Source organism: Thunnus thynnus, chromosome 23, assembly GCF_963924715.1.
Source record: "Thunnus thynnus chromosome 23, fThuThy2.1, whole genome shotgun sequence".
Lineage (NCBI taxonomy): Eukaryota > Metazoa > Chordata > Actinopteri > Scombriformes > Scombridae > Thunnus > Thunnus thynnus.
In genome coordinates, this window is record NC_089539.1 from 23573456 (window position 1) to 23599918 (window position 26463).

The 26463-nt window shown below is 38.9% G+C and overlaps 2 protein-coding genes across 11 annotated transcripts in view; both read left to right on the forward strand.

Annotated features, from left to right (window-relative positions):
- LOC137175484 (NLR family CARD domain-containing protein 3-like) overlaps positions 1–7030 on the forward strand; it is a 41749-nt gene extending 34719 nt beyond the window's left edge. For 5 of the 8 annotated variants that reach the window (XM_067581109.1, XM_067581111.1, XM_067581110.1 and 2 more), the window contains 3 exons: positions 823–996; positions 3536–3720; positions 4739–7030. In XM_067581109.1, coding sequence (XP_067437210.1) covers positions 823–996; positions 3536–3720; positions 4739–4743 — 364 coding nt within the window. In that variant the 3' untranslated portion in view covers positions 4744–7030. Of the gene's footprint in view, positions 1–822; positions 997–3535; positions 3721–4718 lie in introns of those variants that run through there. The other 3 variants (XM_067581104.1, XM_067581107.1, XR_010925627.1) reach the window with 3 other exon arrangements.
- Positions 7031–13979: 6949 nt separating this feature from the next.
- Positions 13980–25345, forward strand: LOC137175485 (protein NLRC3-like). Of its 3 annotated transcripts, none has more exons than XM_067581115.1 (8): positions 13980–14035; positions 16802–16960; positions 17567–17671; positions 19385–19620; positions 19754–21548; positions 22224–22400; positions 23141–23314; positions 24169–25345. In XM_067581115.1, the coding sequence occupies exons 2-8, from the start codon at positions 16833–16835 to the stop codon at positions 24176–24178; spliced, it is 2625 nt and encodes an 874-aa protein (XP_067437216.1). In that variant the 5' UTR covers positions 13980–14035; positions 16802–16832; the 3' UTR covers positions 24179–25345. The 3 variants fall into 3 exon arrangements, with proteins under 3 accessions (XP_067437216.1, XP_067437218.1, XP_067437217.1); XM_067581117.1 differs by having other exon boundaries at positions 19757–21548; XM_067581116.1 differs by having other exon boundaries at positions 13994–14040.
- Positions 25346–26463: the final 1118 nt, after the last annotated feature.

The window sequence follows — 26463 nt, forward strand, 5'->3', positions numbered from 1 at the left end:
CTATTCAGTAAGTTGGTTGCACTACTCAAGTCCGCATGGGCTCCATGAGGGAGCATCAATGCATAAAATTAAGAAATACAGAAAATCAAGTCCCAGTGTAGAATTGCAAATAATGTCGAATGAAACAGTTAAAATACTTTGTAAAAAATAAAATAAAATAAGACAGGGAATAATGGTGATGGCAAGTGGAAGCATTTCCACTTTGCTACACTGCAGTTACCAACTTAAATGAAATTATTATAATGAAAAAAATCACTCTGAAATAAAAAGTATTCTCACAAAGTTTAAGTTACTTGATTAAAAGACCAAATCATTCTGAACTAGCTAAAAAGAGTGTAGCCTATCTAGCAACAAGCCATAAATGTAGCTAGCTAATGTTAAGTTACAGTATCCTGAGTTAGGCTTGTTAAAGTTAGCTAGCTAGCTAACAGTAGCATGAAAAGAAACATTAAGGTCCAGTAACTTACTCCTGAATTTTCTTGTCTCTTTTTTGATAATTTTATATTCCATCTTCAATTATTTTTTTCATTAGTTCATCCGTGGACACGCTTGACAAAGCAGGAAAACTAATCAACATTTTCACTGTCTCGCGCCATTTCATGTCTTGGAACACAATGGGTGATGAACTGGTTTGAACTGGTTTAACCTTGTTAAAAGTACAATTATGTACCCTTTTCTGTCAGCAATGATTTCATACCTTTAAAATAAAAAAGGTCCACAGTAACCACCTTAAGGACCATTTCCGTACCTTACAGTGTACTTTTTTGACAAATGTACTTTTAGGTACAGAAATGATACCCCTATTTCCCTGTGTGTTCACAGATTGAGGTCCTGCAGGTTGTCAGAGATCACATGTGCTTCTCTGGTCTCAGCTCTGAAGTCCAACCCCTCCCATCTGAGAGAGCTGGACTTAACTGAAAACAAGCTCCAGGATTCAGGAATGAAGCTGCTGTGTAATTTTCTGGAGAGTCCACACTGTAGACTGAAGACTCTGGGGTCAGTTCACTGGCTGTCTGTTATTATTGTTGATCTTAATGTTTAACAACTGAACCTAATTTATGTGAATATATAACTTACATCCATGAAGTTCATTTTCTTTTTTCCATATTTTTTTGACTGTACAAAGTTTAATCTGCAGTAAAGATGACTGATTCTTAAAGAAACTGTAGAAAATGTCCACTGTTAGTTGTTAAAGTAAATTAATGTTTATCATTTTTGGTAAAGAGTCACATCTGTATAGAGAAGATCCTCTCAACTAAAATCTGTTTTAAATTGATCAAGTTTACTAGCTGAAGGAGAAATATTTCTTTATTATATTATTTAATCTTTTTTACACAGTAATGTCTGATAATTGATATTGATCCTTCACAATACACACACTCTCTCTCTCTCTCTCACACACACACACACACACACTGATCTCATTGCAAGTGTTTAAAGTATTTTTCATGAATCAGTGTTGACATGAATATGTGTCTGAATGTTGTGGTGACATTTGGATGATGTCTGAAGAAGGCTGACATTATGATGATCCACAATAACACAATGATAAAGTTACTCTGCTCATTTTAGAGAAAAGCTCATTGATGAGGAGATAATAACGTTGAACTACACCTTTAAAACCTGAACACATATGACTGGATTATACATGGATTTTTATCTACACAACAACAAACAAGAAACCTGGTTTCTATAATCAGGGTCAGGGATTAGAGAAACCTGGATTCCATAGGTAGATTTCTGGAGAACTCTGATTTCTCTGTCATGTGTCAGCTTTTTCATATGAGCATGTGCAGGATAAAAGACTGCAGACAGAGAAAGTAACAGCAGAGCAGCTGGAGGAAAGCACAGATCATTACACAAAGCCATGTGTCCTCGTATTCAAAATAAGTTAATCTAAAGTCCAATTTAAACTGAAACTAACACAAAGCAGCCTGTAGAAGTCTAAATAAGTTGGTTTCCAGGACTGAACATTTAAATATTTGTTAAATTTAGACACTTTCACAATGTGAGGAGCTCTGCTCTATCTGTCCTGCTCCAACACAAACACTCACACCAAAAGCACAAAACAAAAAGTCAGAAAGCAGTGTCTTCTCTCACTAATACAGTTCAAATCAGTGACACACACACACAGAGGGACACAGAGAGATCAATACAGGTATTTAAAAATTTTTATGAATTAGTGTCTTTTATGAATATGTGTCTGAATGTTGTGGTGACATTTGGATGATTTCTGTATGAATTCTGACATGATGATCAACAATAACAAAATGACAAAGTCACTACACTCATTTTATAAAAGAGCTCATTAAGCTCATCATTTTATCCTGCATCCTGTTGGGTTCAGGTGTTTGGAGTTTCCATATTCTCAACTTTTGGGCTGGATAAAAAAAATAGATTTTCCGATTAATTGCAATTCTTATTTGAATGACCAACAATCGATTCTTGAAATCCAGAGATCAATCTTTGCATTTGCACCTTTACTCAGTAAAAAGTGTACATGTGCACTGTGCACTTGTTGCAAATGGTTCAGTTAGAGCAGCATGATTTGTAAAATGTTGACTTTGTGGAAATCGAGTTATTACTACGTTCACAAAAACCTTATTTTGAGTTTAAAAGTAACGTAGATGCTAGCTGCTATTTTAGCTGCCTTGAGTCACGACAGTCCCATAAACCGTGACGTAAATAGTATCAGTCTGTGGACCCACCGACTGTCCTGACTCATAGGGGAACTAGAGATCAGATCTGCGGGAGGAACAGACTGAAAAAAGGACTCCGCACACAGATCTGAGCTCTCGGTTTGTGTTTGTTTATGAGAAATTATCTCTGACTATGAGATGTAAAACTGTGGAAGTCGACTGAACAGTGTGCAGATTTTATTGTATTCAGTCTGTCTCTACCTGCGGGGAGCTAACACCAGCCAGCAGCTGTCTGCGGGTATCAGACTGATGTCTTCTCAACACAAATACAAGCAGTGCAGATTAACTAATGACAGCAGACTTTTAGTTTCTGCTGTCTGTGCCCAAAGTGATAAAGTTGAAACAGCAGGTATTGACACATGTGCTGCTTTATGGGATAGCATTTATGTTTTTTAAATGCGCATCACCCTTACAAGTGATGCAGGTCTTTTAGGTCTTTTTTACTCTTGCTTAACTGTTTTGCACATGTAGGTCTAAAAATGATAAATGTGTCATGTTTTAGTCTTTTTGCATTTTTACTTGTGTTTGGCAGCACAACATGAGTTTGTGTAGATGGAGTCACCGGTGGAGATGCAGAGTTTGAGAAGTGAAGTAACTATGTGTTTATTGAAGTAGCAGCATGTCGTCATTAATATTAATGAGAGCTCTTTTTCACTGCTTGTATTTGACTGTTTTTAACCTGTATCCTTTTGGGTTCAGGTGTTTGGAGTTTCCATTTTCTAAACTTCTACATTCTGAACCTTTTTCAGCTCAAGCTCTGAACTGCCTATGAAACATTGAACAATTTCAAGCACGAAATTTGTCTTCTAAAATGACATTATTTATTCTTTATTCAGATTGAGGAGCTGCAGTTTGTCAGAGATTAGCTGTGCTTCTCTGGCCTCAGCTCTGAAGTCCAACCCCTCCCATCTGAGAGAGCTGGATATGAGCCACAACAACCTTCAAGATTCAGACATGAAGCTGCTGTCTGATCTTAAGGAGAATCCACAATGTAGACTGGAGACTCTGAGGTCAGTAGAGAGTTGGAGTCAGTCCATGCTGGTTTCAGCAGTATTGTATTAAACACAGTTAGTATCAAAGCAAAGCTCCAGTATTTCCTAGTGAACCTCCAACCTTCTCATTGGCTGCTTCCCTCAGTGAAGCTGTGAGAGGAGAATGGTGACAGGCTACAGGATTGGAAAGAAAGACAGAGAGAGAGTGAAAAGTCAGCCAGTCAGATCAGCCAGAAGCTTGTTGTGATCATGTGTTTGAGTTGATGTGAAGACTACTGTTATTGTTGTGTGGAAATAAAGCTAGATTACAGCTGACAGCCTTACAATATGTATAGAGACAGTCATCAAACCTTTGTATCATCAAATCTGATCTGTTTGTTCTCTTATTTCAACACTAAAGCATTGATCAGTTCATCTTTGTCAGAGCTCTAAGATCAGTCTGACTGCAGCCTGCAAATCACTAGCTCTGACTTCACAGAACCATCATTACGTTTAGTAACCATGTGGCCTTTATACAGACCAGAACTTCTGCTGAAATCCAGGAATCACAGCAGGTGTTCAGCTGAGAGCTCTGACTGATTGTCATGTGATGATTTAACAGCAGGAAGGATCCTCAAATCCCACAGAGACTCTGTAGCTTTTTTTTTAAAACTTTTCTAACAGTTCACATGTATCAACAGTAAATCCATCAGTAAACTGATGAGTGAATGTTTCTGTTTCTGCAGCAATGACATGTTAATGACTCTCAGCAGTTTATTTCCTCTGTGTACTTCAGTGAAATCTGCAGAGTAAACAAAAGTTTCTGTAGGTCTGTGAGCTTGGAGCTCAGTGTGTTCACTCCAACATGTTAACATGAGAGCTGAAGGAAGCTGGCTACACTGACAGCTGTTCCACTTCTGGTCTGAACAGGACTGATGTCCCTGCTGCTCTTTATACTGAATTTACTGCATCACTGACTGACAGCTGATGGAGCAAGTATCACTAAACACTGATTTATGACCTCTGTTGTTTCTTCTTCTCTCATCAGCTGGTGATGATCTCCGTAAGAATAGTGAGTGAACATCCAGGAGTGTGTGTTGAGAGAGGATCAGCTGTATCCTGATGATCCATCAGGACCAAAGTCTGGATCTGGATTTTGTCATCTCTCTGATCTCTGATCATTTTTGGCCAATTAGGAGTGATTTCCTGCTCTGAGATGCTTAATAAATACGGGCCCAGATGTGAAAGATGTGACAGATTGGATGTCCACAAATTCATCCGGTTAGATTAATTTATCATTGGTCCAGAAAACCTGCATGCACAGGTCAAATCATATCTGTTGATAACAACATCAAGTCTGTGGTGAAAAAACCTCATATGTAGGTAAAGTTGAGCCACTAAAACCCCTCCTGGCACATTCCTCTGTAATATTAGAGATGGGATAGCCTTATTGTGCATTTTGTACTCTCACATTAATTTCATCTCATTATCTGTGGATATGAGTCTTATGGAAATGTATATTTTGTAAGGTTTAATCATGGCCTGTTGTTTACCTTTTATGGATTAAGAATTGTATTGTATTCGAAAATGAGATGCTGTGTGTGTGAACCAGTTTGATCTTCTGTTGATCAGCACCTGACTATTTAAAGACACACCTGATAGTAATCAAGCACAGAGCGAATCTGATGAAGCAACGTGCGAAACGCATAGTTCGTTCCTTTTGTTTTTTAATGTAATTCCTTAATAAATAGTGTCTATCCCAGTATCCTGGTGTGTGCTGGAATACTTTTTTGATTTCCTGTGGTGAAAAACTTTGTATTTGTATCTCTGTATTCATTATTCCAGTCTAAATTTTGATGATCATATCAGTAGCTCATCCAGTCCTTTTGACTAAAACCAGGAAAAGAGAGATGTGTAAATATTAAAGATACAGGTATCTAGCTTTTATATGTCTTTTTACCTATAAATCATTGTCACACTGCACTAGGTCCCAAGACTATTTAGTCCTCAAAAATCATCATATTAGTATTTAGATTGTGAAAGTGGCTTTTTAAGTACTATGCTCCACACAAGTGAAAATTAGACAAGCTAATCTGTTTTAATCCATTTAAATCTCTTCTAACTGACATAGAGTAGTGTGAATGCAGATGTTTTTGAATAGATGTCCCTTATAATGATGTCTTTGGCCTGTGTGCTGTATAATCTTTTGATACTGTCATTTTTGTGTGCTTTTATTGTTTTTGTATGTACTTTTATTGTTTATATTGTTCTTATATATGTTTTGTTGCTGATGTATACCATAATTTTTATGTGCTTTTATATGCACTGTGCTGTGGGGGTCTTTGTAAAAGAGAGCTTGCTCTCAATGGCCCTCGTTGTTTAAATAAAGGTTGATGATGATGATGATGATGTAAAAATATGACGTCAAAATGAATAGTTTATGTCTAATAACAAAATTTAACAAGTCATTTGCATTAGGATGTAAGTAAATACTGCCAATGAGGTGGCTTTAACGATAACTATATTATTTAAACTTGTAAGTGAGATAATTGGATTCAGTTGTATGATCCAACTCTATCCAATCCCATCCTTTTCATCTTTTTTTCTACATTAATGCAGCATCTTGCATGTATTGTACAACACTACACACAGCGATAATGATGCAAATGGACTGTGGGCACAACATCATTAAAAACATGAAATTCATTTTCTCCACTGTCCAACTCATCTCCAGCTAAACCTCCTGTTGACTTATGTGTCCTTACAGCTCTTTGAAATATATCTCTGCCATCAGCAGTTTAAAACTAATGAATCATTAAATAAATAAAGCCACGATTTGCATGAATGCAGCTTGTTTTTCTATAACTTCATACTGAGTGGCAGGAAATGAATTAGTGATGATTATCAGTGCAGATAAATATGGGTCCTGGTCTTTGCTGTCAGGGCTCTGGATCAACCTGTTTGAGGAGCTCAGTCCAATAAGTCATTATCTTCCTTTAAATCACTTCATCAAACTCATTTTTATCCACTGATCTACCACTTATTTTTGTTTTATAAGCTGTACATCTTAAATTTGAATCTTATGTGTGTTTTACTGTTTTATTTTCTTCTTGTATGTTTGTGTTAGTTGTGTCTAAAGCATTCTGTAATGTTGGTTTTGAGAAGTTTTATACACTTCTGAGGGGAGGGTGGTGGGATGATGGTGGTGGTAAACAAAGACCAAATTCTAATAAAAATCAGTAGAAATAAATGAACTTGCAGCATTTGTATCCTGTGTCAAGCTTCAGCTTCATGTATAACATCTATTTTTATTGTAGTTATTGTTATTGTTATCTTTGTGTATAAATGAACCATATTTGATTGAACCTGTGTTCTTTGTTTTGGATATCTGTGGATCTGTTAGATTTTTTTGCATAACCACTGGACCACCAGGACATACCATCTGAGTTTTTGGTTACACTTTATTTTAAAGGTCTATTATTCTTATAATTTTCTTATCAATTTCTTCGAAGTTTCCAGGAAAGAATTATCTGTGTAATTTGGTTTTATTAATAGATTTCCATTTCCATCTGAGCTAATACTTATTCATCAGTCATTTATTATGGAAACTTGATCCTCATATATGTTGAATTGTATGTTTTTCCGTAGATGAAACATGTTTGGCTGACCTGCTGTGAAATGACTAAAAGACTAGCTTATGCTAGCTTAGCAATTGAAATTCATTAATTTGAAGTGTACTGACTGAACAATGTCTTTATTTGATCTATAAATTAGTGCTAAAGTACTTTGTTCTTTCCAGGAAATTTACTAACTTCAGATTGTCTGTTTTCTTTATTCCTTAACTTTGTTGCTGAAATCAAGTGCAATATATAAACAAGGAAGCAGCACCATCAAGTGACGATACAAGAAAACACACTTGCAAGGAGGTGTACTCTGCACAATACATCTTGAATAACTGTTAGTGTGCTGAAATGTCAGCTTGTAGAATTAAGTCTGTGCTGCAAAACTGTCAAAGTCCTCTTTGTAAATTTTTATTCTTATTCACTGCCTTCAGCTCAAACATGTAACCAGCATTTCTGCACTTCTATGTCTTACTGGTGTATCGGCAGGGTCCAGTAAGACCTGTTATTACTTGTGTTTGTGTTTGTAGGTTGTGCTAAATTGATTTGGCCAATTCTGACAGTGCAAGTCCAAATCTTCAATGTTCTAGTCAGAGATGAAAATAAGTTGATAATATTAAGTTATAAAATAAGTTAATATTGTTTATAAGTCATTTGCAAGCAAAAATGCCAAACATTACTTGTTTACAGCTTCTCAAATGTGAAAATGTGCTCCTTTTCTTTTTTATATCATTGTAAATTCAACATATTTGGGTTTTGGACTGTTGTAATGATTACACCAATGTATGTATGTATCTATCCATGTTTTGCAGGCACACATAATGCACTGTGGCATGGGCGGATCCAGGGGTGGGGCCAGAGGGGCACTGGTCCCAGCTGAAATCTGATTAGCCCCTGAAGTGCTCCTTTACTGTCATTTGTCACTTGACTCTTTGCAGATGAGTAAACGTCACAATCTGTGGCACCTCAAACACTTCTTGTAACTAAGTGCGGAAGGGAAGGTAATAACGGGAAAGATTCCCATGTTTACGACTTGGATGCAGCTTGGATGTTAATGAGAATCTTACTTTAATGCATCATGTGACTGCATGGAGAGCTGAAGTGAACAGTGGTGCCCAGCGTCTCATCCATCACAGAAACTTCATGGTAAGTTATGATTCCCCACATTAGTTTGCGTTAATGTGTAAAAGCATTTACTTACTGCAGTCACTGAACTTAGGTATGTCGAACATTAGGTAGCAGCAAACTACTACATCACTAGTTAAACTACTCTATCCTTGGAATGCACTGTAGCTTGCTGATGTTAGCTCATTCTCACATACAGTTGCTAGATAAATTAGGTGTTTTTTTGTTTACTTACACCCACAAGCTCACCATCTGAAAGACACTTATTATTTGTGAAATAATGTTTCAGTCATGCCACAGTCACTGCTTTGTAAATGAAACTAATGCTGCGTCCCAGATACCTCAGAAATAGGGAAATACCTGATCTCCCACATGAAAAAGTATGATGGAAGTGAGCCCTGGCTTGAATTCAGCACACCACTAATGTTAATCCATGCAGTGTTTAGTAATTTGCATATATCGTTTGGCAAAGATAGAAAGTATGAAAAGAAAGGGACAGGTGGATATTCAATGGTTTTTGGCCAAAAAGACGCCTAGCTAGCCAGTCAGTCAAAATGAGTCAGAGGAGTGTCAGAGCAAAGAGAGCAACAGAGAGTCAAGAAAGCAGAATCCAGCCAAGGTCAAGACCAGGGTAGCTCAAACCCCTCTTCACCAGGTCAGAAAGCATTTAGGCACAGCCAGATAATGACAACAGGTAAAAATAACTGCATTCTATATAACATGACACTGAAGTACACAAATGGACCTACTGATGTAAGATTATTTAAGCAAATACCGAAATATATTATGGTGATGAGGTTTAATGGCTTTGTTTTGCTGAGCAGTGCATTCTCATGTCTACCAGAGCTCACACTGAATGTTTAAAGCATTGAGTCTTTTCCTTCAATTTTTTACTAATAGTTGTGATGGCATGGTTGTCAGATGACATGGTTTAGCTGAATACAAGCATTTTTTGTGATGTGTATTTGTGTTTTAGCTGCAAACTTCGAGGACTCAGATTCAGATGAAGACAGCCAGAGTGAGGTTGGAGCAGAGCCATCATCTCCAGAACCATCAGAGTCACCAAGCAGTTATTCTACTCCTCTAGGACCTGCTGGTAAGCTTTCATACTGCTATTGTAGTGAGCAAAATATAAATTGGAAAGGCTACTCCTGGATCAACATTTAGGTAATAACTGTTTGTGTATGTCATGATGACAGTCAGGTTATGGTAAAGGAGGTGCATTCACATTTAAGTAAGAGTTGAATAAGTCTTATTTCATTTACGCCTTTCCAGACATTTCCCAGTGCAGAGCCGAGGGTCCTGCGCAGCCATCAAAGAATTATTCTGCTCCGATAGGACCTGATGGTATGCATATGTTTTCATCCTGTAAATGTTGTTAATGGAACTTTAGTAAACTACATATTGATTAATAATTATTTACTGTCTGTATACGTCATGACAGTGGGGTTATGAAAGGTGAGGGGAATTCACAATCAAGTAGGCACCAAACTTTTATTTCATCTGCTTCTCTCTAGACATTTCCCAGTTTAGAGCAGAGCATCCTGTGCAGCCTCACCTCAAGGTCTTCCCCAAGACACAGCATGGGAACAGGAAGAGGGCATTTAATGATTCATGGTACAAAGACAACACATGGTTATAGTATTCCATTAGTTAAGATTCTGTTTTTTGCTATGCTTGTCAGAATTTTTCCCTTCCAAATGCCCCATCCTATGTATTTAGGTCAGAAACAGGCTTTTCCAACTGGAAGAAAGCTTTGTGCAAGGAAGGTGGCTTTAAAGACCACTCTAAATCACAGCACTACAGCAATGCCATGTTTGCATGGAAGCAGCACCAAATGGTTATTCAAACAAATTCATGTATGATAGATTCCATCAATAAAGAGAGGAAAAAGAAAGAATCGGGCATACATCAAAACCATTGCATGGGTACTGCTATTAACTGCCACCCAGAACATCTCCCAAAGAGGTCACAGAGAGTCTGAGGACTCAAATACCAGAGGCAACTTCTTAGCCATTTTAGAGGAAAGCACGATCCCCTGATAGAGAAGCGCATGAAAGCTCATGGAAATGCCAGGTACACTAGCAAAACCATCCAAAATTAAATACTGGAATGCTTAGTAGAAATGGTGCAGCCTGAAATAATAGGAAGGGAAGTCAAACAAAGTGAGGTTTTCAGTATAATTGCTGATGAAATCAAAGACCTTCAGAAGAAAGAGCAAATATCACTCAACAGTCGATACTATTACAATGGGGTCAAATGAGAGCTTTCTTGACTTTCAGAGGGCTGACAGGCTAGATGCAGCAGGGCTAACCAACTTGATCATAAAATGCCTTGAAAGGCATGGGCTAGAATATCGGACCAACTTGGTTGTTCAGGGCTATGACTGTGCTGCTGTTATGAGTGGCAAGCACCCGGGTGTGTGTACAAGAATCTGAGAAGTTGTATGAAGTGATAGAAGTATGTATTTTATGTGCATTGTAACGCTCATTGTTTGAACCTTGTGATCGTGGATAACGTCAAGTCAGTCTCCGAGGCTGATTGCTTTTTTTGCACTTCTTCAGAAACTTCATTCTTCTATGTCTGGATCATATGTGCACACAAAATAGCTTGAAATTCAGAGGGAAATGTATGGTGGCAAGCCTCGTGAACTCCCCAGAAGTGACACTAGGTGGGCTTGCAGGTACATAGCCTGTTGCAACCTGTTAGGCTCCCTGCAGTATACTGTGTACTGCAAGAGATTGGGCTTGAAAGTAATGGTGATCAGGCAGTAGATGCTTATGGCTTAATAGGGTCAATTGACATTACTTTTTTTGGACTTCTGGTTACTTTCAATAAAATTCTGGGTCAGTCCAAGTTTTTGTCTGACATGCTACAACCCCCGTCACTAGACTTAGCAGCAGCTGTCAGTCTTGTGGAATCATTACTTGACACATTGCAGCAATACAGGATTTAGGCCTCATTTGAGCTTGTGTGGAAAAGTGGTGGAGGAAATAGCTGTAAAATGTGAAGTCAGTTTGGAAAGAATTGAGAAGAGGCAGCCGAAGATGACTAGGAGGCTATGTGATTACATGATCACTACATGAGTGTAGAGTTGACAAAGATGACAGGGAAAGCTTTCAAAGACATGTATTCTATCCACTGCTGAACTGCAAAGGCTTCTCTAAACCAAACTGTAAAATCATGAAGGGAATCCAAGTGCATGGCTGTGCAATCAGTGTATGAATGTGTGTGTGATTAGTTCCCTCTGATGGGCAGGTTGGGACCTTGCATGGTAGCCCCTGTATCCATTCAGTGTATGAATGTGTGTGTGAACGGGTGAATGTGGCTCATAGTGTAAAAATGGTTTGAGTGGTCGGAAGACTAGAAAGGCGCTATACAAGTACAGTCCATTTACAATTACAGGAAGAGGCTCTTTTTCCCATGGCTAAGATTATTGAGTCAAATGGTGATGACTTGACACATGAGCTGTATCAGATCAAGAGAGTTTTGGGAAATAAAAAAGCAGAATGCAGAGTTTCACTACTCCTCTTGAGTTTGTAGTATTTCTAGAAGCAAGCAGGCATTTCCTGAGATTTTCAAGCTAGGCAAGATTGCCACTGTAATACCTGTAAGCAGTGCTTCATGTGAGCAAAGCTTTTCAGTCTTAAGCCTTATTAAAAACCACTTATGAACAACAACGGGAGATGACCGTTTGAGTCACTTTTGGGTCTTGAGCATTGAGTCCAGACGGGCAAAGTCATTGGATATGAATGAATTTGTGAGGTGTTTCAGCTTCAGTAACAAAAAATACAGAATTGTTCGATTTTGAGATGAGCAAAATGTACATTGTGTCTGGATTTTGCTTCAGGTAGAGGATGTGTATATTAGATGTGCAACGATTAGTCGATGAATCGAATAATTTTCAACTATAAAATTAATTGCCAACTATTTTGATGATTGATTAATCTATTTGAGTAAACAAGACATTTAAGGACATCACCTAGGGCTTTGGGGAAAAAAATCACAATTTTCTGACATTTTATAAACCAAACAACTAATTAATTAATTGAGAAAATAATCAACAGATTAATCGACAATGAAAATAATTTGCAGCCCTTGTGTATGTGTATGTATAAGCAGTACCAATAGAGTTACAGACACTGACACAAATTCTTGTCTGTGCTCATTGTAGGTTTTTCTGCTCTAAACTGTCTGTTTATACTGTTCTACTTTACATCACCTATTTGTTTTATTTTATGTATTACATATTTTTTTTAAAAGTGTCTAATGTATTTTGTTTTCTGTCCAACCTAGTTCAAAACGATATTATATAAAATCAAGTATTTTTATTTTCTAAGCTTTTTGAAGTACACAATGTGCTTTAAAAAGGCACAATTTGCTAAATATATTCAGTGATGGTGTGTCTTTGCTCAAAGCTATAGAGCCAACAGCAAACAAGGAATGACTGGTGAACTGAATAAGGAATTGTGCATGGATGTTGGACATATACTTGGCCCCTATGTGTAAAATCTGGCCCCTTTATGTCCCCTGATTTAGAAAAATCCTAGATCACCCCCTTACATCTGCTCTCCTTTACTCCTCTGTTTGTCTCTTTTCATTTTCGTCTCATGTCACTCTTCTTCTTCTTCACCAGTTTTCTCCACAAGTTTTCCCATCTCATTTCCTTCATTCTTTTCCTCACTTTCAATCAAATCAATCAGTTTTTATTTATATAGCGCCAAATCATCTCAGGGCACTTTTCACATAGAGCAGGTTGAGGCCATACTCTTTAATATACAGAGACCCAACAATTTCCCCATGAGCAAGCAACTTTCTCTTTCACTCCTTCCTTTCTTCTCTCCTCAAATCCAGACTTCCACTTCCACTTCTGTCCTCTTCTCACCAGTTCTCCACTCCTCCTCCTCTCCTTCTCTTAACTTCTGCTTTTCACTCCTTTCTCACTCCTGTTATCTCCCCCGCTCTTGTTCTGCTTACTCCACTGCTCCACAGATTTTCTCCTGTCCTTTCCTCTTCACTCGCTCACTCATTTTACCCTGTGGCTCATCATTAGGCTAGTTAGTTAGCTAGCAAGCTTGCTCACAGAGGTGACACGACTGAATGAAATACAACACACTTAATGCCCCATGACAACATTAGGGCAGACTACGGATGGTGATATTGCCCCAGCAATAGAACTTTTGCTCAGTTGATTTGCTGGTGCAGCCAGAGAGACAGAGGAAATGACACAATGTTCAAGTTATTAAAAACCCTACAAGATTCAGCTTTTCAAAAAACATTCGGGGCTGGAGCTACAGAAGACTACCACCACCACCACTCCCCGCTCCTCTGTTGATTTATGTCATGTGGACTTGCTTTTTGTCCCCAAAAGGGAAGCGAGTAGCGAGTCCCCACATGTGACTGTGTGAACAGATTTATGTTCCCACAACATGAGGAATACCTGGTACACACACACTCTCATGCTCTCACACACACACACACACACACACGCACGCACACACGTGACTTCTGGTAAAGAAGGGGGCAAGAATGTACAGGGAGGAGTACTGAAAGTGAAAGTATTCAGTCAGACTCCATTTTAAAATCCGCAGAGCAGAAGGAGGAAAACAGCAAGTCTGAGGTAAAGTGAGTATTAATATTAGAGTTGCAAATAATTACCGTCATTATTGATCAATGTACTGATTATTTTTCGGATTAATTGTTTAGTTGATTAAACTGTGTCAGAAAAATATGAAGTCACAGTGTTGACGTCTTCAAACGTTTCTGCATCCTCACAGTGGCATGTGGTTCGGTCAAGGGAAGTCACAGTTAAGAACGATTCAGATGTTTATCTGAAGTCTGTGTGTTGGACTTAAACTAGGCTCAAAGTTTATCTTTGTGATGGCTAGAAAACACACATGGTTGTAGTTAAAGTAATGTAAACTAACAAGAAGATACTAACTTGAGAGGTAGAACTAGGACTCAAATGCAGAGGCCGGAAAGCAGAGTAGACGAAAATCTCCTTTAATCTTGAATTGGTCAAGAACAGAACAAGGCAAACAGATCCGAACAGAACTAGCCGAACAGAACAAATGATCCAACAAAAACTCAACTCAAAACCAGACCTTAAATATAGACTAAACTAATCAGGGAATTTGGAACAGGTGACTAGACACAAGGGTAGGCTGGGGGTGATTGGCTGAGGGAAACACAGGGAGCAGGGCAGGGCTGATGAGACTGATACAGGGCAGGTGTGGGGAAGACACAGAGCAGGGCAGGGCTAATGAGGGTAATGCAGGGCAGGTGAGAGGAGGAACACACAAACACAGGAGGAGGAAACACAGGGAGACCAGTGGGCTGTTGCACAAAACCTAGATAAGGGATTAAGCCAGGATTTTTCTTTTTTATCCTGGCTGAATTTAGCCGTGACTCGTTTGCACGAAAGCAGAGGCACATAAGTTACCATGGAGATTTATTCTTTGCAGCTAGCCTGCTCCAGACCAGGCTAACCGCCAAGCTTGATTAATCCTGGTGCTATCTGACTAGTCAGCTGTCACTCCAATCGGAAATAAATGTGTTTTACAGTTATTCCATGTTCTTCTGTATATATTTTGCTTCATTTTTATTAGCTTGCTTTAAAACACCACAGATACATTGCCACTCAGTTAAGTAGGTCCACTGTTATTTTAATTGTAACCATTATCATTTTTATAATTATTCATGTGATAGTCATTATCACTGTTAGGCCTACTGTTCATATTGCTGCCAGAGGTTTGATGAATACATATATTATTGCACATCTTGAGATGATTAGAAATGCTGATGAGGCCTATCCCTTACTAATAAAGGATAGTGTATGTCACTCTTCCCTGTGTACATATATTTTATTTGGAATTGCTAGCACACAGTTTGTTGTTAGGTTTCATAATTGTATAATCTTCCCAAATTATAGTCTCACTTCACTGGACCGACTATATAGTGTACTGTGCATTCATGAAACTGGGAGGACACCTAAATGTGTTTTGACCTTTTTATTTTGCAGTCATCACTTGTCAGCTTGGAGCTTGGGAGAGAGAACAACAATGATTAATACACTGTGTTACAGTCATGCTTACAGTATGCATTGAAATCACCCCCCTTTCTAGTTTCAGGATTTCCAGGTACAGTTTCATCAGTGTCTTTGGTTTGATTTCCATGTCAAGGTCCATATCCTGCAGTTTTTTCTTGTGGACTTTTATCTTCACATCTGCCAGCTCTATTTGTCTCTCTAGGTGTTTGGTGTATAGACACTTGACAGTTTGTGAATTCTGTAAAACACCTCTCAATTAGCACAGCAGGAATTGTGCATAATGTGGATTTCCTTTAGGCAATACTCACTATGTTGCTAGGCTGGCTATCCGGCTGAACAGCATCTGGGTCCTGTTACAAGTGTGATATTTTTTTATGAGCACCAGCATCAGTGACTTCTTATCCATTATGGACTAAGTATTTCCACAAGATTGACATGATACCTCAAGTCTTCTGGACCACCTCATTTGTACATTATTTTCAGCAATCAAGGCACTAACCAGCCTGCAAAATGTTCCTATATTTAATCTTTACTTGTTGCCAAATCCTCTTTTGTCCAATCATGTTTGTTCTATATGACCATTGATAGAGAGATATAGAGATAGAGAGAGAGAGATTTGAACATATGGTTGTAGTACATATTCTTGCATTGTGGTTTGTAATTAGTCTTCATGGTACATTTCCTGAGTAACATTAACTTCCACTGATCACTTTTAAGGCAAAGTGTACAACTGTTTATTTGTGAAAATGACAACTCCTTTAATCATAATTACGAATGGTTTCAGTGGAGTAGTAGTTAATAAGTGTATATTATTGGACTACTTACGCATTCAGTCAGTCCACTATTGTCTACCAGGCTTTTTCTCTCTGTTTAATTACAGCGGCCGTATTGCCTTTTTACTTATAATATGTTTCACCTCCTCATAAGTTTCCATTACAAGCTGTTGCTCACTTGGGGAGAAGTATGAGGCACGCGTCTTCTCCATTTCTGCATCAGTAAATCTGTGATCGACCCTGTGGTCTGTTTAAGAAAGCCGTGAACGCGCACTTATCCGAATTACTTACACCTGGCTTGACATAGTCGCACCTCCGCATCTTGGCTTGGCAAATGTGCAACTGATTAAGCCTGGATGCACTGATTAGACTAGATCAAGCCTCACTTTTTCAATTATCCTGGATTTCTGAATTCTACTTTTGTGCAATAGCCCTCTGGAAACCAAAAAACACAATACTCTAAGCTACAGGAAACCCAAAAGAACACAAAAGTCCAAGAAACAAACAAAGTCCAGGCAGGATGTGACAGGTTTCTTATACTGCGTATGTGTGTGTGTGTCTCCAGTGTTACTGGTTTACCTCTCAGACTCCAGAAGATGAATGATTTGGAGGAAACAGAGGACGGAGCAGAGTCTCTAATATCCAGCTGTGTGTCTATGAAGACTGACCGGTCTAAACATGAACCTCCAAACTTCAGTAATGAACCTCAACCCTCAGACAAAAAGTAAGAGACTGTTACTGCTGTAAACTGACCTGAAGATGATTCCATTTTTAAATGTCATTTGATAACTTACATTACAATACTATTCTTTTATAATTCTATTTTTTGTGTCAGTCACTGATCTTTTTGTTGTTTCAGCTTTGACTGTATTATTTCTTAGTTTATAGCCTTAATTTTGTGCCTGATAGCTGTTCTGAGATATTTATTAGTTGCTTCAACCAATATTTAATATATGTTAAATTGCAGAGGACAGATTGTTTTGATTGCTTTCTAGACATGCACAAGTTAATCTGACAGCCGAGCCTCAGGCAGCAGTGCCTTTAGTTTAACTGATAGTAAATAAACTGTTACATGAAAATCATTTTGTCATCTGGCATTTTCACAGCCCACATGTCAGACTTTGTGTTCTCAAACATGTAGATGTGAAAAACTCTTCACACAAATATATCCAATTTGCAGCTGTAGATAAAATGTTTAGAACATGCAGAAGGAGATATGAACATAACCATTTGTTGTAATTATTAAATCATGACCCTGTGCCATGTTTCATGTTACATCTGCTCTTTACAAGAGCTAATGATATGTGTAAAACAATTGTTATTTCCACAGACAGAGAGCAGAGTCTCCAGTATCCAGCTGTCTGTCTGTGAAGAGTGACTGGTCCAAAGATTATCCTCCACACTTCAGTAATGAACCTGGACCCTCAGACACAAAGTAAGACTGTTTCCACTGTAAACTGACCTGAAGATGATTCAGTGAGATGGTTTTGTTAAGGTTGTTGTGTAGATATGAAGGAAACACAGCAGAAAGAAATACTGAACTACCTTCTATTCAGCTGTTATCTAGAACAGATCTTCATGTACATGTTAACCAGAAACAGAGACAGTGATGGTATTGGTATTTGATTTTCCAGTCAAAAAAACCAAAGCAGTAGTAGTTAACCCACGGTGATATTTACTAACGGTTGATTAAAAAGTCAAATTGTCTGTCTTTATTTACTAAAGGGCTGCACTCGGGTGTTTTGCAGGGAAAATGGAAGAAAATTGAGTGTTTGGTCTCATGCAATACAGAACGTGTCTTAACATGTTCCTGTTCAAAGGCACAAAATATGGGAGAAGGTAATGGAAATGTATACAAACAGCCTGCTGCAGCTGATTTATCACTGCAGACTGACCACTGCAGCAGAGGAAACTGAGTCTGACATTTAACATTTGGGAAAAGTAAAATCTGTAAAACTGTTGTATCAGACTCAGGGAGAGAGATTATAGCAGAAACAGTGTGAGAGAGAAACACAAATAAAAAGATGCATTATGAAGATATTTACCAGAGCTCTCTGTTCAGCACCATAACACAGGACAAAAGAGCAGCAGTCTGTTATTTTTCACAAGTTGCTTATTTTTCCTGACTTTTAATGAGTCATAGTCACTTGAAGGAGCTGTTATGATCCTGTCACAGTCTGGCTCTATGTTCCTTATTTGCTATTATCCACCAGATGCCCTTAGACTTTTTCCCTGTTTGTTAAACTGGACTGAGTGGGAGAAGGCCTTTGTACATAAAATTGAATTTTGTTTTCACACTAGTTGTGAAATGAGACTAAGGAGTTTAACATTCATTTCTGTAGATTTGAATAATTAGCATTTACAGCCTCTGTGTGCCATGTTTAAGAGCTGCATTATCATGAAATTGTAAATAAGAGAGTTTGCAGGTTATAGTGTACTACAGGTGTAGTGTTCCCCTCCCTTGAGTTTCACCGCCCATCTCCCCACTTGCATCTTATCCCCTCTAGTTCAGTTAGTATTTTAGTCCTGTGTTTCAGTTCATTCTTGTTGGATCCTTTGTTCTGTTTTGCTCTGTTCTGCCAGCTTTGCTTTTCCTGCATGAACCTTGAATAAAGAGTTATTATTCAAGTTCCTGTTGCCTGTAGTCTGCTGCGTTTGGGTCCACCTGCTCCACTCTTCACAACAGGGGCCCGTGGAGTTTTCTCGTTAACAAACAAGTCATGTGTACATTGACTTACCTACCAAATGCATTGTGTGTATCCTTGTGGTCTAACAAATGTATGTAAATATAAATGAATCCATTTTCCTCCTCATGAAACATTTGCAAAGCCAATTTTTGAACTTAGTATTTTAAATCCTGCATTGTTTACATCCATGTTTACTAAGTTGCAGCCTTCTTCTTCTCTTCCTTTGCTGGCGCTTTGTTGTGTCTGTCTGATTACTTTTGAACCCTTGCAATAATACTATATATTATTTTATTTGAAACTGAATGTGCTGAAGCTTAGAGCCTGAAGAACACCAATGTGTAACTGTCCAAATGCTTACATTCTGGCCTGTTTATGTAGGGAAAGAGCTGCATGCAACTTGTGACCAGTGTCAGTTGGCCACCACTAATATTGTGTCATAAAGAATGTGTTCATGTCCACAGAGAGAGGAAAAGGAGGAGTGTTTCTGTGGAGGAGCAGCCGTCCTGTTGTTCTTTGTGTCAGGACATCCTGAAGGATCCAGTCTCTACCAGCTGTGGACACTGGTGCTTCAGACAGTGCATCACCTTATACTGGGACCGGTCTGCTTCATCAGGAGACTCCTCCTGTCCACAGTGTGCAGAAAGATCCAAAACAGGACCTGGACTGCAGACAGACAGTCAGACCAGCACTGTACAAAGTAAAACTGAAGATTTGTCTGCTGATGTCATCATCTCTGAAAATAGGACAGGAATCTACCTCCTCTATCACACTGAAAACTAGTGCACTGAGACATATTTCTTTTTAATTATACCTTTTGTCTTCTCTTTCAGCAGAAAGTGGTCTGCATGAGGTTTTAGATGAACATAAGATCAGTCTGAGGAGGAGATGTGAATGTGTGACTGAAGGAACTGATGAAGCAGGAAGTGAAACCCTCCTCAACAGAATCTACACTGAGCTCTACATCACAGAGGGACAGAGTGAGGAGCTTAATACCCAACATGAGGTGATGCAACTTGAGACAACTTCCAAGATGAAGACCCTCCATGACACTCCAATCAAGTGCCACAACATCTTTAAAGTCTTACCTGACCAAGAAGACCACATCATCAGAGTCGTTCTGGCGAGCGGCGTTGCTGGCATTGGAAAAACGTTCTCAGTGCAGAAGTTCACTCTGGACTGGGCAAAGGGTTTGGAAAACCAAGATGTCAATCTGGTGATTCTGCTTTCGTTCAGGGAGCTGAACTTGATCAAAGATGAGCAGTACAGTCTTCTCATGCTGATCCATGTTTTCCATCCAACATTACAGAAGGTCACAGCAGAGAAGCTCACTGACTGTAAAGTTTTGTTCATTTTTGACGGCCTGGATGAAAGCAGACTTTCACTGGACTTCAAGAACAATGAGGTTGTGTCTGATGTCACTCAAAAGTCATCAGTCAATGTGCTGTTGACAAACCTCATTGAAGGGAATCTGCTTCCCTTAGCTCTCATCTGGATAACTTCACGACCTGCAGCAACCCATCAGATCCCTCCTACATGTGTTGACAGGGTAACAGAAGTACGAGGCTTCACTGATACCCAGAAGGAGGAGTACTTCAGGAGGAGATTCAGTGATGAAGAGCTGTCCAGCAGAATCATCTCGCACATCAAGAAATCCAGGAGCCTCCACATCATGTGTCACATCCCAGTCTTCTGCTGGATCACTGCTACAGTTGTGGAGCACATGTTGACTACAGATCAGAGAGGAGAGCTGCCCAAGACTCTGACTGACCTGTACTCACACCTCCTGCTGGTTCAGACAAAGAGGAAAAAGCACAAGTATGATGAGAGACATGAGACAAGTCCACAGGAGCTGACTGAGGCTGATAGGGAAGTTCTTCTGAAGCTGGGGCGGCTGGCATTTGAACATCTAGAGAAAGGAAACATCATGTTCTACAAAGAAGACCTGGAGCAGTGTGGTCTTGATGTCACAGAGGCCTCTGTGTTATCAGGATTTTGTACAGAGATCTTCAAAAGAGAGAGTTTGATCTTTCAGAAAACAGTCTACTGCTTTGTTCATCTGAGCGTTCAGGAGTTTCTGGCTGCAGTCTACATGTACCACTGTTACACAAATAGCAACACTGAGGTACTGAAGGGCTTCTTGGGAAAAGACTACAGTATCTCATCCCTGGATGACTTCCTGATGGGAGCCATGGAGAAATCTCTTGAAAGTAAAAATGGCCACTTGGACCTGTTTGTTCGCTTCCTTCATGGCCTCTCTCTGGAGTCTAACCAGAGTTTCTTAGGAGGCCTGCTGAGTCGGACAGAGAGCAGTCCAGAAATCATCCAGAGAGCCATCAACAACCTGAAGAAGAAGAACACTCATGACATCTCTCCTGACAGAAGCATCAACATCTTCCACTGTCTGATGGAGATGAACGAACGCTCAGTACATCAGGAGATCCAAGAGTTCCTGAAGTCAGAGAACAGATCAGAGAAAAGACTCTCTGATATCCACTGCTCAGCTCTGGCCTACATGCTGCAGATGTCAGAGGAGGTTCTGGATGAGTTGGACCTGGAGAAGTACAACACATCACTTGAGGGACGATGGAGACTGATCCCAGCTGTGAGGAACTGCAGAAAGGCTCAGTAAGTCCAGATGTGATTAGCATTATAAATCAGTATAGATTAGTAGTTTAGTTCTTCAAATATAAACAATATAAAATTCTTATTATTATTAAAATAGTGCTCTACTTATGTGTGTGTGTGTGTGTGTGTATATATATATATACATATATATATATATATATATATATATATATATATATATATATATATATATATATATATATATATATATATATATATATATATATATATATATATAGTAGCAGGACATGCATAAAGGTCTGATGAATATATAAAGGCAAGATGGTAGAATTCAGACTGTTTCAAGAGATCTTATACACATTAAAAGTCAAAAGAGAGTGATGAGAATTATTCTTTCATTCAACCACAGTGAAATACAATTAGCTGAACTAGGAGTGTTCTGGCAGCCTACTGGTTAAGATACATGCCATATAATCACAATGTCAGTGGTTTGATTCAGGTGGCTAAGTTTGTTGCATGTCATTCCCTGTCTCTCTCTCTCTCCTCTTATTTTCTGTTACCTCTCAACTGTCACTTTCCATTCAAAGAATAAAATGATTAGCTGAACCACTGATGTGAAGAGGAAATGTCAAACTGTTTCATCATCAAATGCATGCAGTAAATATAGTGTCCTCTCTCATGATAACATATGTTTTAATATATGTGTCATGACAGACTTTCTCACTGTTGGCTCACTGAGACGCACTGTGAAGTTGTGGCCTCAGCTCTGAAGTCCAACCCCTCCCATCTGAGAGAGCTGGACTTGAGTGAAAACTACTTCCTGCATGATTCAGGAGTGAAGCTACTGTCAGCTGCTCTGGAGAGTCCAAACTGTAGACTGGAGACTCTGAGGTCAGTTCACTGGCTGTAGCTTTGGTAGTTTTTTTTGCTATGTATTCAATTCAAATCCTTCACTGAAGTTTCAAATATTTGGTTCATAAATTTTCAGGATTTGCCTGAGCACAGATCTGTAGAATTTAATTTTTTCAGGAATTTTAAATCCACTGTCTTGTTCTGTGTAAAAATGGCTTCCAAAGTTTAAACTGATATGAGGCTTCGTTAGTCTGAGTTACAAATATCAAGTATCTTTTTGTTTCTTCAGTGTTTCAGTGTTACTGAGCTGCAGTGGAGGGATCATAACTCAAAGAGGGAATTTGTAACTTTGAGTTAGACGATTCAAGTGGGTGTCTACCAGACTGCCAAAGCCTCATATTAGCTTCAGCTGAACTCATGAACTAATTTTCGACAGTGTAGCTGTGTTAGGCAGGGACTACTTGAATGATTACTGCCACCAATAACATGTTTTAATTACACATACCTACAAAACTACCAAATACAAGAAGAAGGCGGTCATGTAATATATAATGAACAGATTTTTAGTCCAAGATGTCTCATTTCATATTGATCCTCCAACTACAGTTCAACAGCATTTTATGAATCAGTGTTGACATGAATATGTGTTTGAATGTTCACAAAGTCACTCACAAAGAAGCTTATTGATGAGGACATAGTAATGTCGAACTACACATTTAAAACCAGAACACATCTGTTTGGATTATAAATGGATTCTACATAATTTATTCTTTATTCAGGTTGACTGGCTGCCGTTTGTCAGAGATCAGCTGTGCTTCTCTGGCCTCAGCCCTGAAGTCCAACCCCTCCCATCTGAGAGAGCTGGTGCTGAGTGAAAACGAGCTTCAGGATTCAGACATGAAGCTGCTATGTGATTTTCTGGAGAGTCCACACTGTAGACTGGAGACTCTGAGGTCAGTAGAGAGTTAGAGTCAGTCTGTGCTGGTTTCAGCAGTATTGTATTAAACACGGTTAGTATCAAAGCAAAGATCTAGTATTTCCTGGTGAACCTCCAACCTTCTCAGTGGCTGCTTTCCTCAGTGAAGCTGTGAGAAGAGAATGGTGACAGGCTTCAGGATTGGAGTTGGCTATTGTTGTTGTGTCCATGTCTGCAAGAAATAAAGCTGGATTACAGGTGATGGCCTTACAAGATGTATAGAGACAGTGGTCCTCATCATCAGACTGTTGTACCATCAATTCTGATCTGAAAGTGTTTTCTCATTTCAACACTAAAGAATTGATCAGTTCATCTTTGTCAGCGCTCAGATCAGTCTGACTGCAGCCTGCAAATCACTGGCTCTGATTTCACACAAGCATCATTACGTTTAGTAACCATGTGGTCTTTATACAGACCAGAACCTCTGCTGAATTCCAGGAATCAAAGCAGGTGTTTAGCTGAGAGCTCTGACTGATTGTAATGTGATGATTTAACAACAGGAAAGACCTTCAAACCCACATAAACTCTGTAGCTTTTAAACCTTTATAACAGTTCACATGTGTCAACGGTAAATCTATCAGTAAACTGATGAGTGAATGTCTCTGTTTCTGCAGTAATGATGTTTTAATGACTCTCAGTATGTTCACTCCAACACATTAACATGAGAGCTGAACAGAAGCTGGCTATGCTGCACAGCTGTTCCACTTCTGGTCTGAACAGGACGGAAGTCCCTGCTGTTCTTTATACTGGATGTGCTGCATCACTGCAGATTAAGTGAGTCACACTAAAACACTGATTTATGACCTCTGTTGTTTCTTCTCTTCTTCTCAGATGGTGGTGATCTCTGTCAGAGTGTGATTGAACATCCAGGAGTGTGTGTTGAGAGAGGACAGCAGTATCCTGATGATCCATCTGGACTGGAGTCTGGATCTGAATTTTGTCATCTTCACTTAAGTCTCTTAAAGGTTCTGTATGTAGAAATCAGAAATTCCTTCTCATTAGTGACATCTGTGGCCGTTAAATGAGCTGTCATGGTGCTTGCGCACATGCTCATGGTGCAGGACTATTGCAGGTTACTATTACATAAAAGATCTTTAACATCGCGTTTCAGCAAAGCCCCCCTCCTGCTGTATGTACATGTGCTTGCCCATTCAAACACACACACACACAGAGGTTCCTGTTGTGCTGTGCCGGTGAGACCCAATCCACACTGCCCAACTCACAATATTCATTAATCAACCACCCAAACCTGTCCCAACCTGCATGCAAACAGCCAACCTTTTTTTACCAACCAAGTTTACTAAACACTGGCCAAGGACCAGGGAGCAATGAGCTGTCGCCGGGCTGCAATGAGTTGTCGCTGGGCAGCAGCGAGCTGAGGACCTGGGAGCATCGCATTGTGGACCAGGGATCAACGCGTCATGTGTGCTTATTACGCCCTTTGAACTACCAACGGGAAAAACAAAATGGGTAACCTATGTTCTGCTATTGCTCTGGAGCTTGTCTTCTGCTCCTTTGTTGAGGAAATAATGTTGTTTTAGCTGTATGTGCTCGGGAGTGGGCAACTTGTCATTGCAGGGGTGTTTTCTTGTGAACTGTGTAATACCATTACCATTACGGAGGCAGCTAGCTGTTTCATTAGCTTGAGAGCTAATATCTACAGTGTGTTTCTTGTCAGATAGCACCGTTCTTGTTGTCTTATTATGCTGATCATTTGTGTTAGCAGGAGAGAGGCAAGGCACTTGGGAGTGCAAAAAAACATCACTTTTGTTGGATTTTGGCAGAAAAGAAATCAGTCCACAAGCTGATACAGACAACCGAGAAACTCGGGGAGGGTCTCATTTTTTATGTTGGCAGTAAAAATGATTAATATATGTAAATTGCTTCACAATTCTACATATAGAACCTTTAACTGACTACAAACTGAATAGTTATATCTGGATTTTGTTGAAGTCAGCGCTTTACAAATTTGTTATACATGAGCTGTTTGTAAAAAAAAAAAACAGTTGTTATAAGTCAGACCAGGCCAAACCTGCATGTAGGTCAAATCATATCTTGGTTCTGTTGATAACAACATCAAGCCTGTGGTGAAAAACTTTGTATTATGTATTTATGTATCTGATTCAGCTGTGTAATCCAGTCCTATCCAATCACATTATTTACATTTTTTCTTTTTTTCTACAGTAGTGCAGCATCTTGCATGTATTGTATAACACTGCACACAGCAACAATGATGCAAACAGACTATGGGCACATCTTCTCCACTGTCCAACTCATCTCCAGGTAAACCTCCTGTTGACTTATGTGTCCTTGCAGCTCTTTTAAATATTTCTCTGCCATCAGCAGTTTTAAATTAATGAATCATTAAATAAATAGTCACAATTTGCATGAATATAGCTTGTTTTTCAGTAACTTCACACTGAGTGGTGGGAAATTAATTAGTGCTGATTACCAGCACAGATAAATATGAGCCATGCTGTCAGGGCTCTGGATCAACCTGTTTGAGGAGCTCATTTTTATCCAGAGATCTACCAATTATTTTTTATTTTATATGCTGTACATCTTAAATTAGAATCTTATGTCTGTTTTACTGGTTTATTGTCTTCTTGTATGAGTGTATTAGTTTTGTGTAAAGCATTCTGTAATGTTGGTTTTGAGAAGTTTTATACACTTCTGAAGGGAGGGTGGTGGCATGATGGTGGTGGTAAACAAAGACCAAATTCTATCTCAAAGTTTCCAGGAAAAAATGTCTGTGTAATTTGCTTTTATTTATAGATTTCCATTTCCACCTGAGTTCAACATATATGTTGAATTGTATGTTTTTCTGTAGATGAAACTGTGTTGATGGTGGTGGGATGATGGTGGTGGTAAACAAAGACCATATTCTAATAAACATCTGTGGACATAAATGAACTTGCAGTGTTTTTATCCTGTGTCAAGCTTCAGCTTCATGTATTACATCTATTTTTATTGTAGTGATTTTTTCTGTTGTTGTGTGTAAATGACCCATATTTGATTTAATATGTGTTCTTTGTTTTGGATATCTGTGGATCTGTTAGATTTTTTGGCCTAACCAATGGACCACCAGGACATGCCATCTGAGTTTTTGGTCATGCTTTATTTCAA

Excerpts from the sequence above, each read along its gene's own strand:
- LOC137175485 (XM_067581115.1), top strand. The coding sequence starts at position 16,833 with ATGAATGATTTGGAGGAAACAGAGGACGGAGCAGAGTCTCTAATATCC. Across the intron at positions 19,621-19,753 it reads TCAGACCAGCACTGTACAAA|CAGAAAGTGGTCTGCATGAG; the intron begins GTAAAACTGAAG and ends CTTCTCTTTCAG. Across the intron at positions 22,401-23,140 it reads TGTAGACTGGAGACTCTGAG|GTTGACTGGCTGCCGTTTGT; the intron begins GTCAGTTCACTG and ends TTCTTTATTCAG.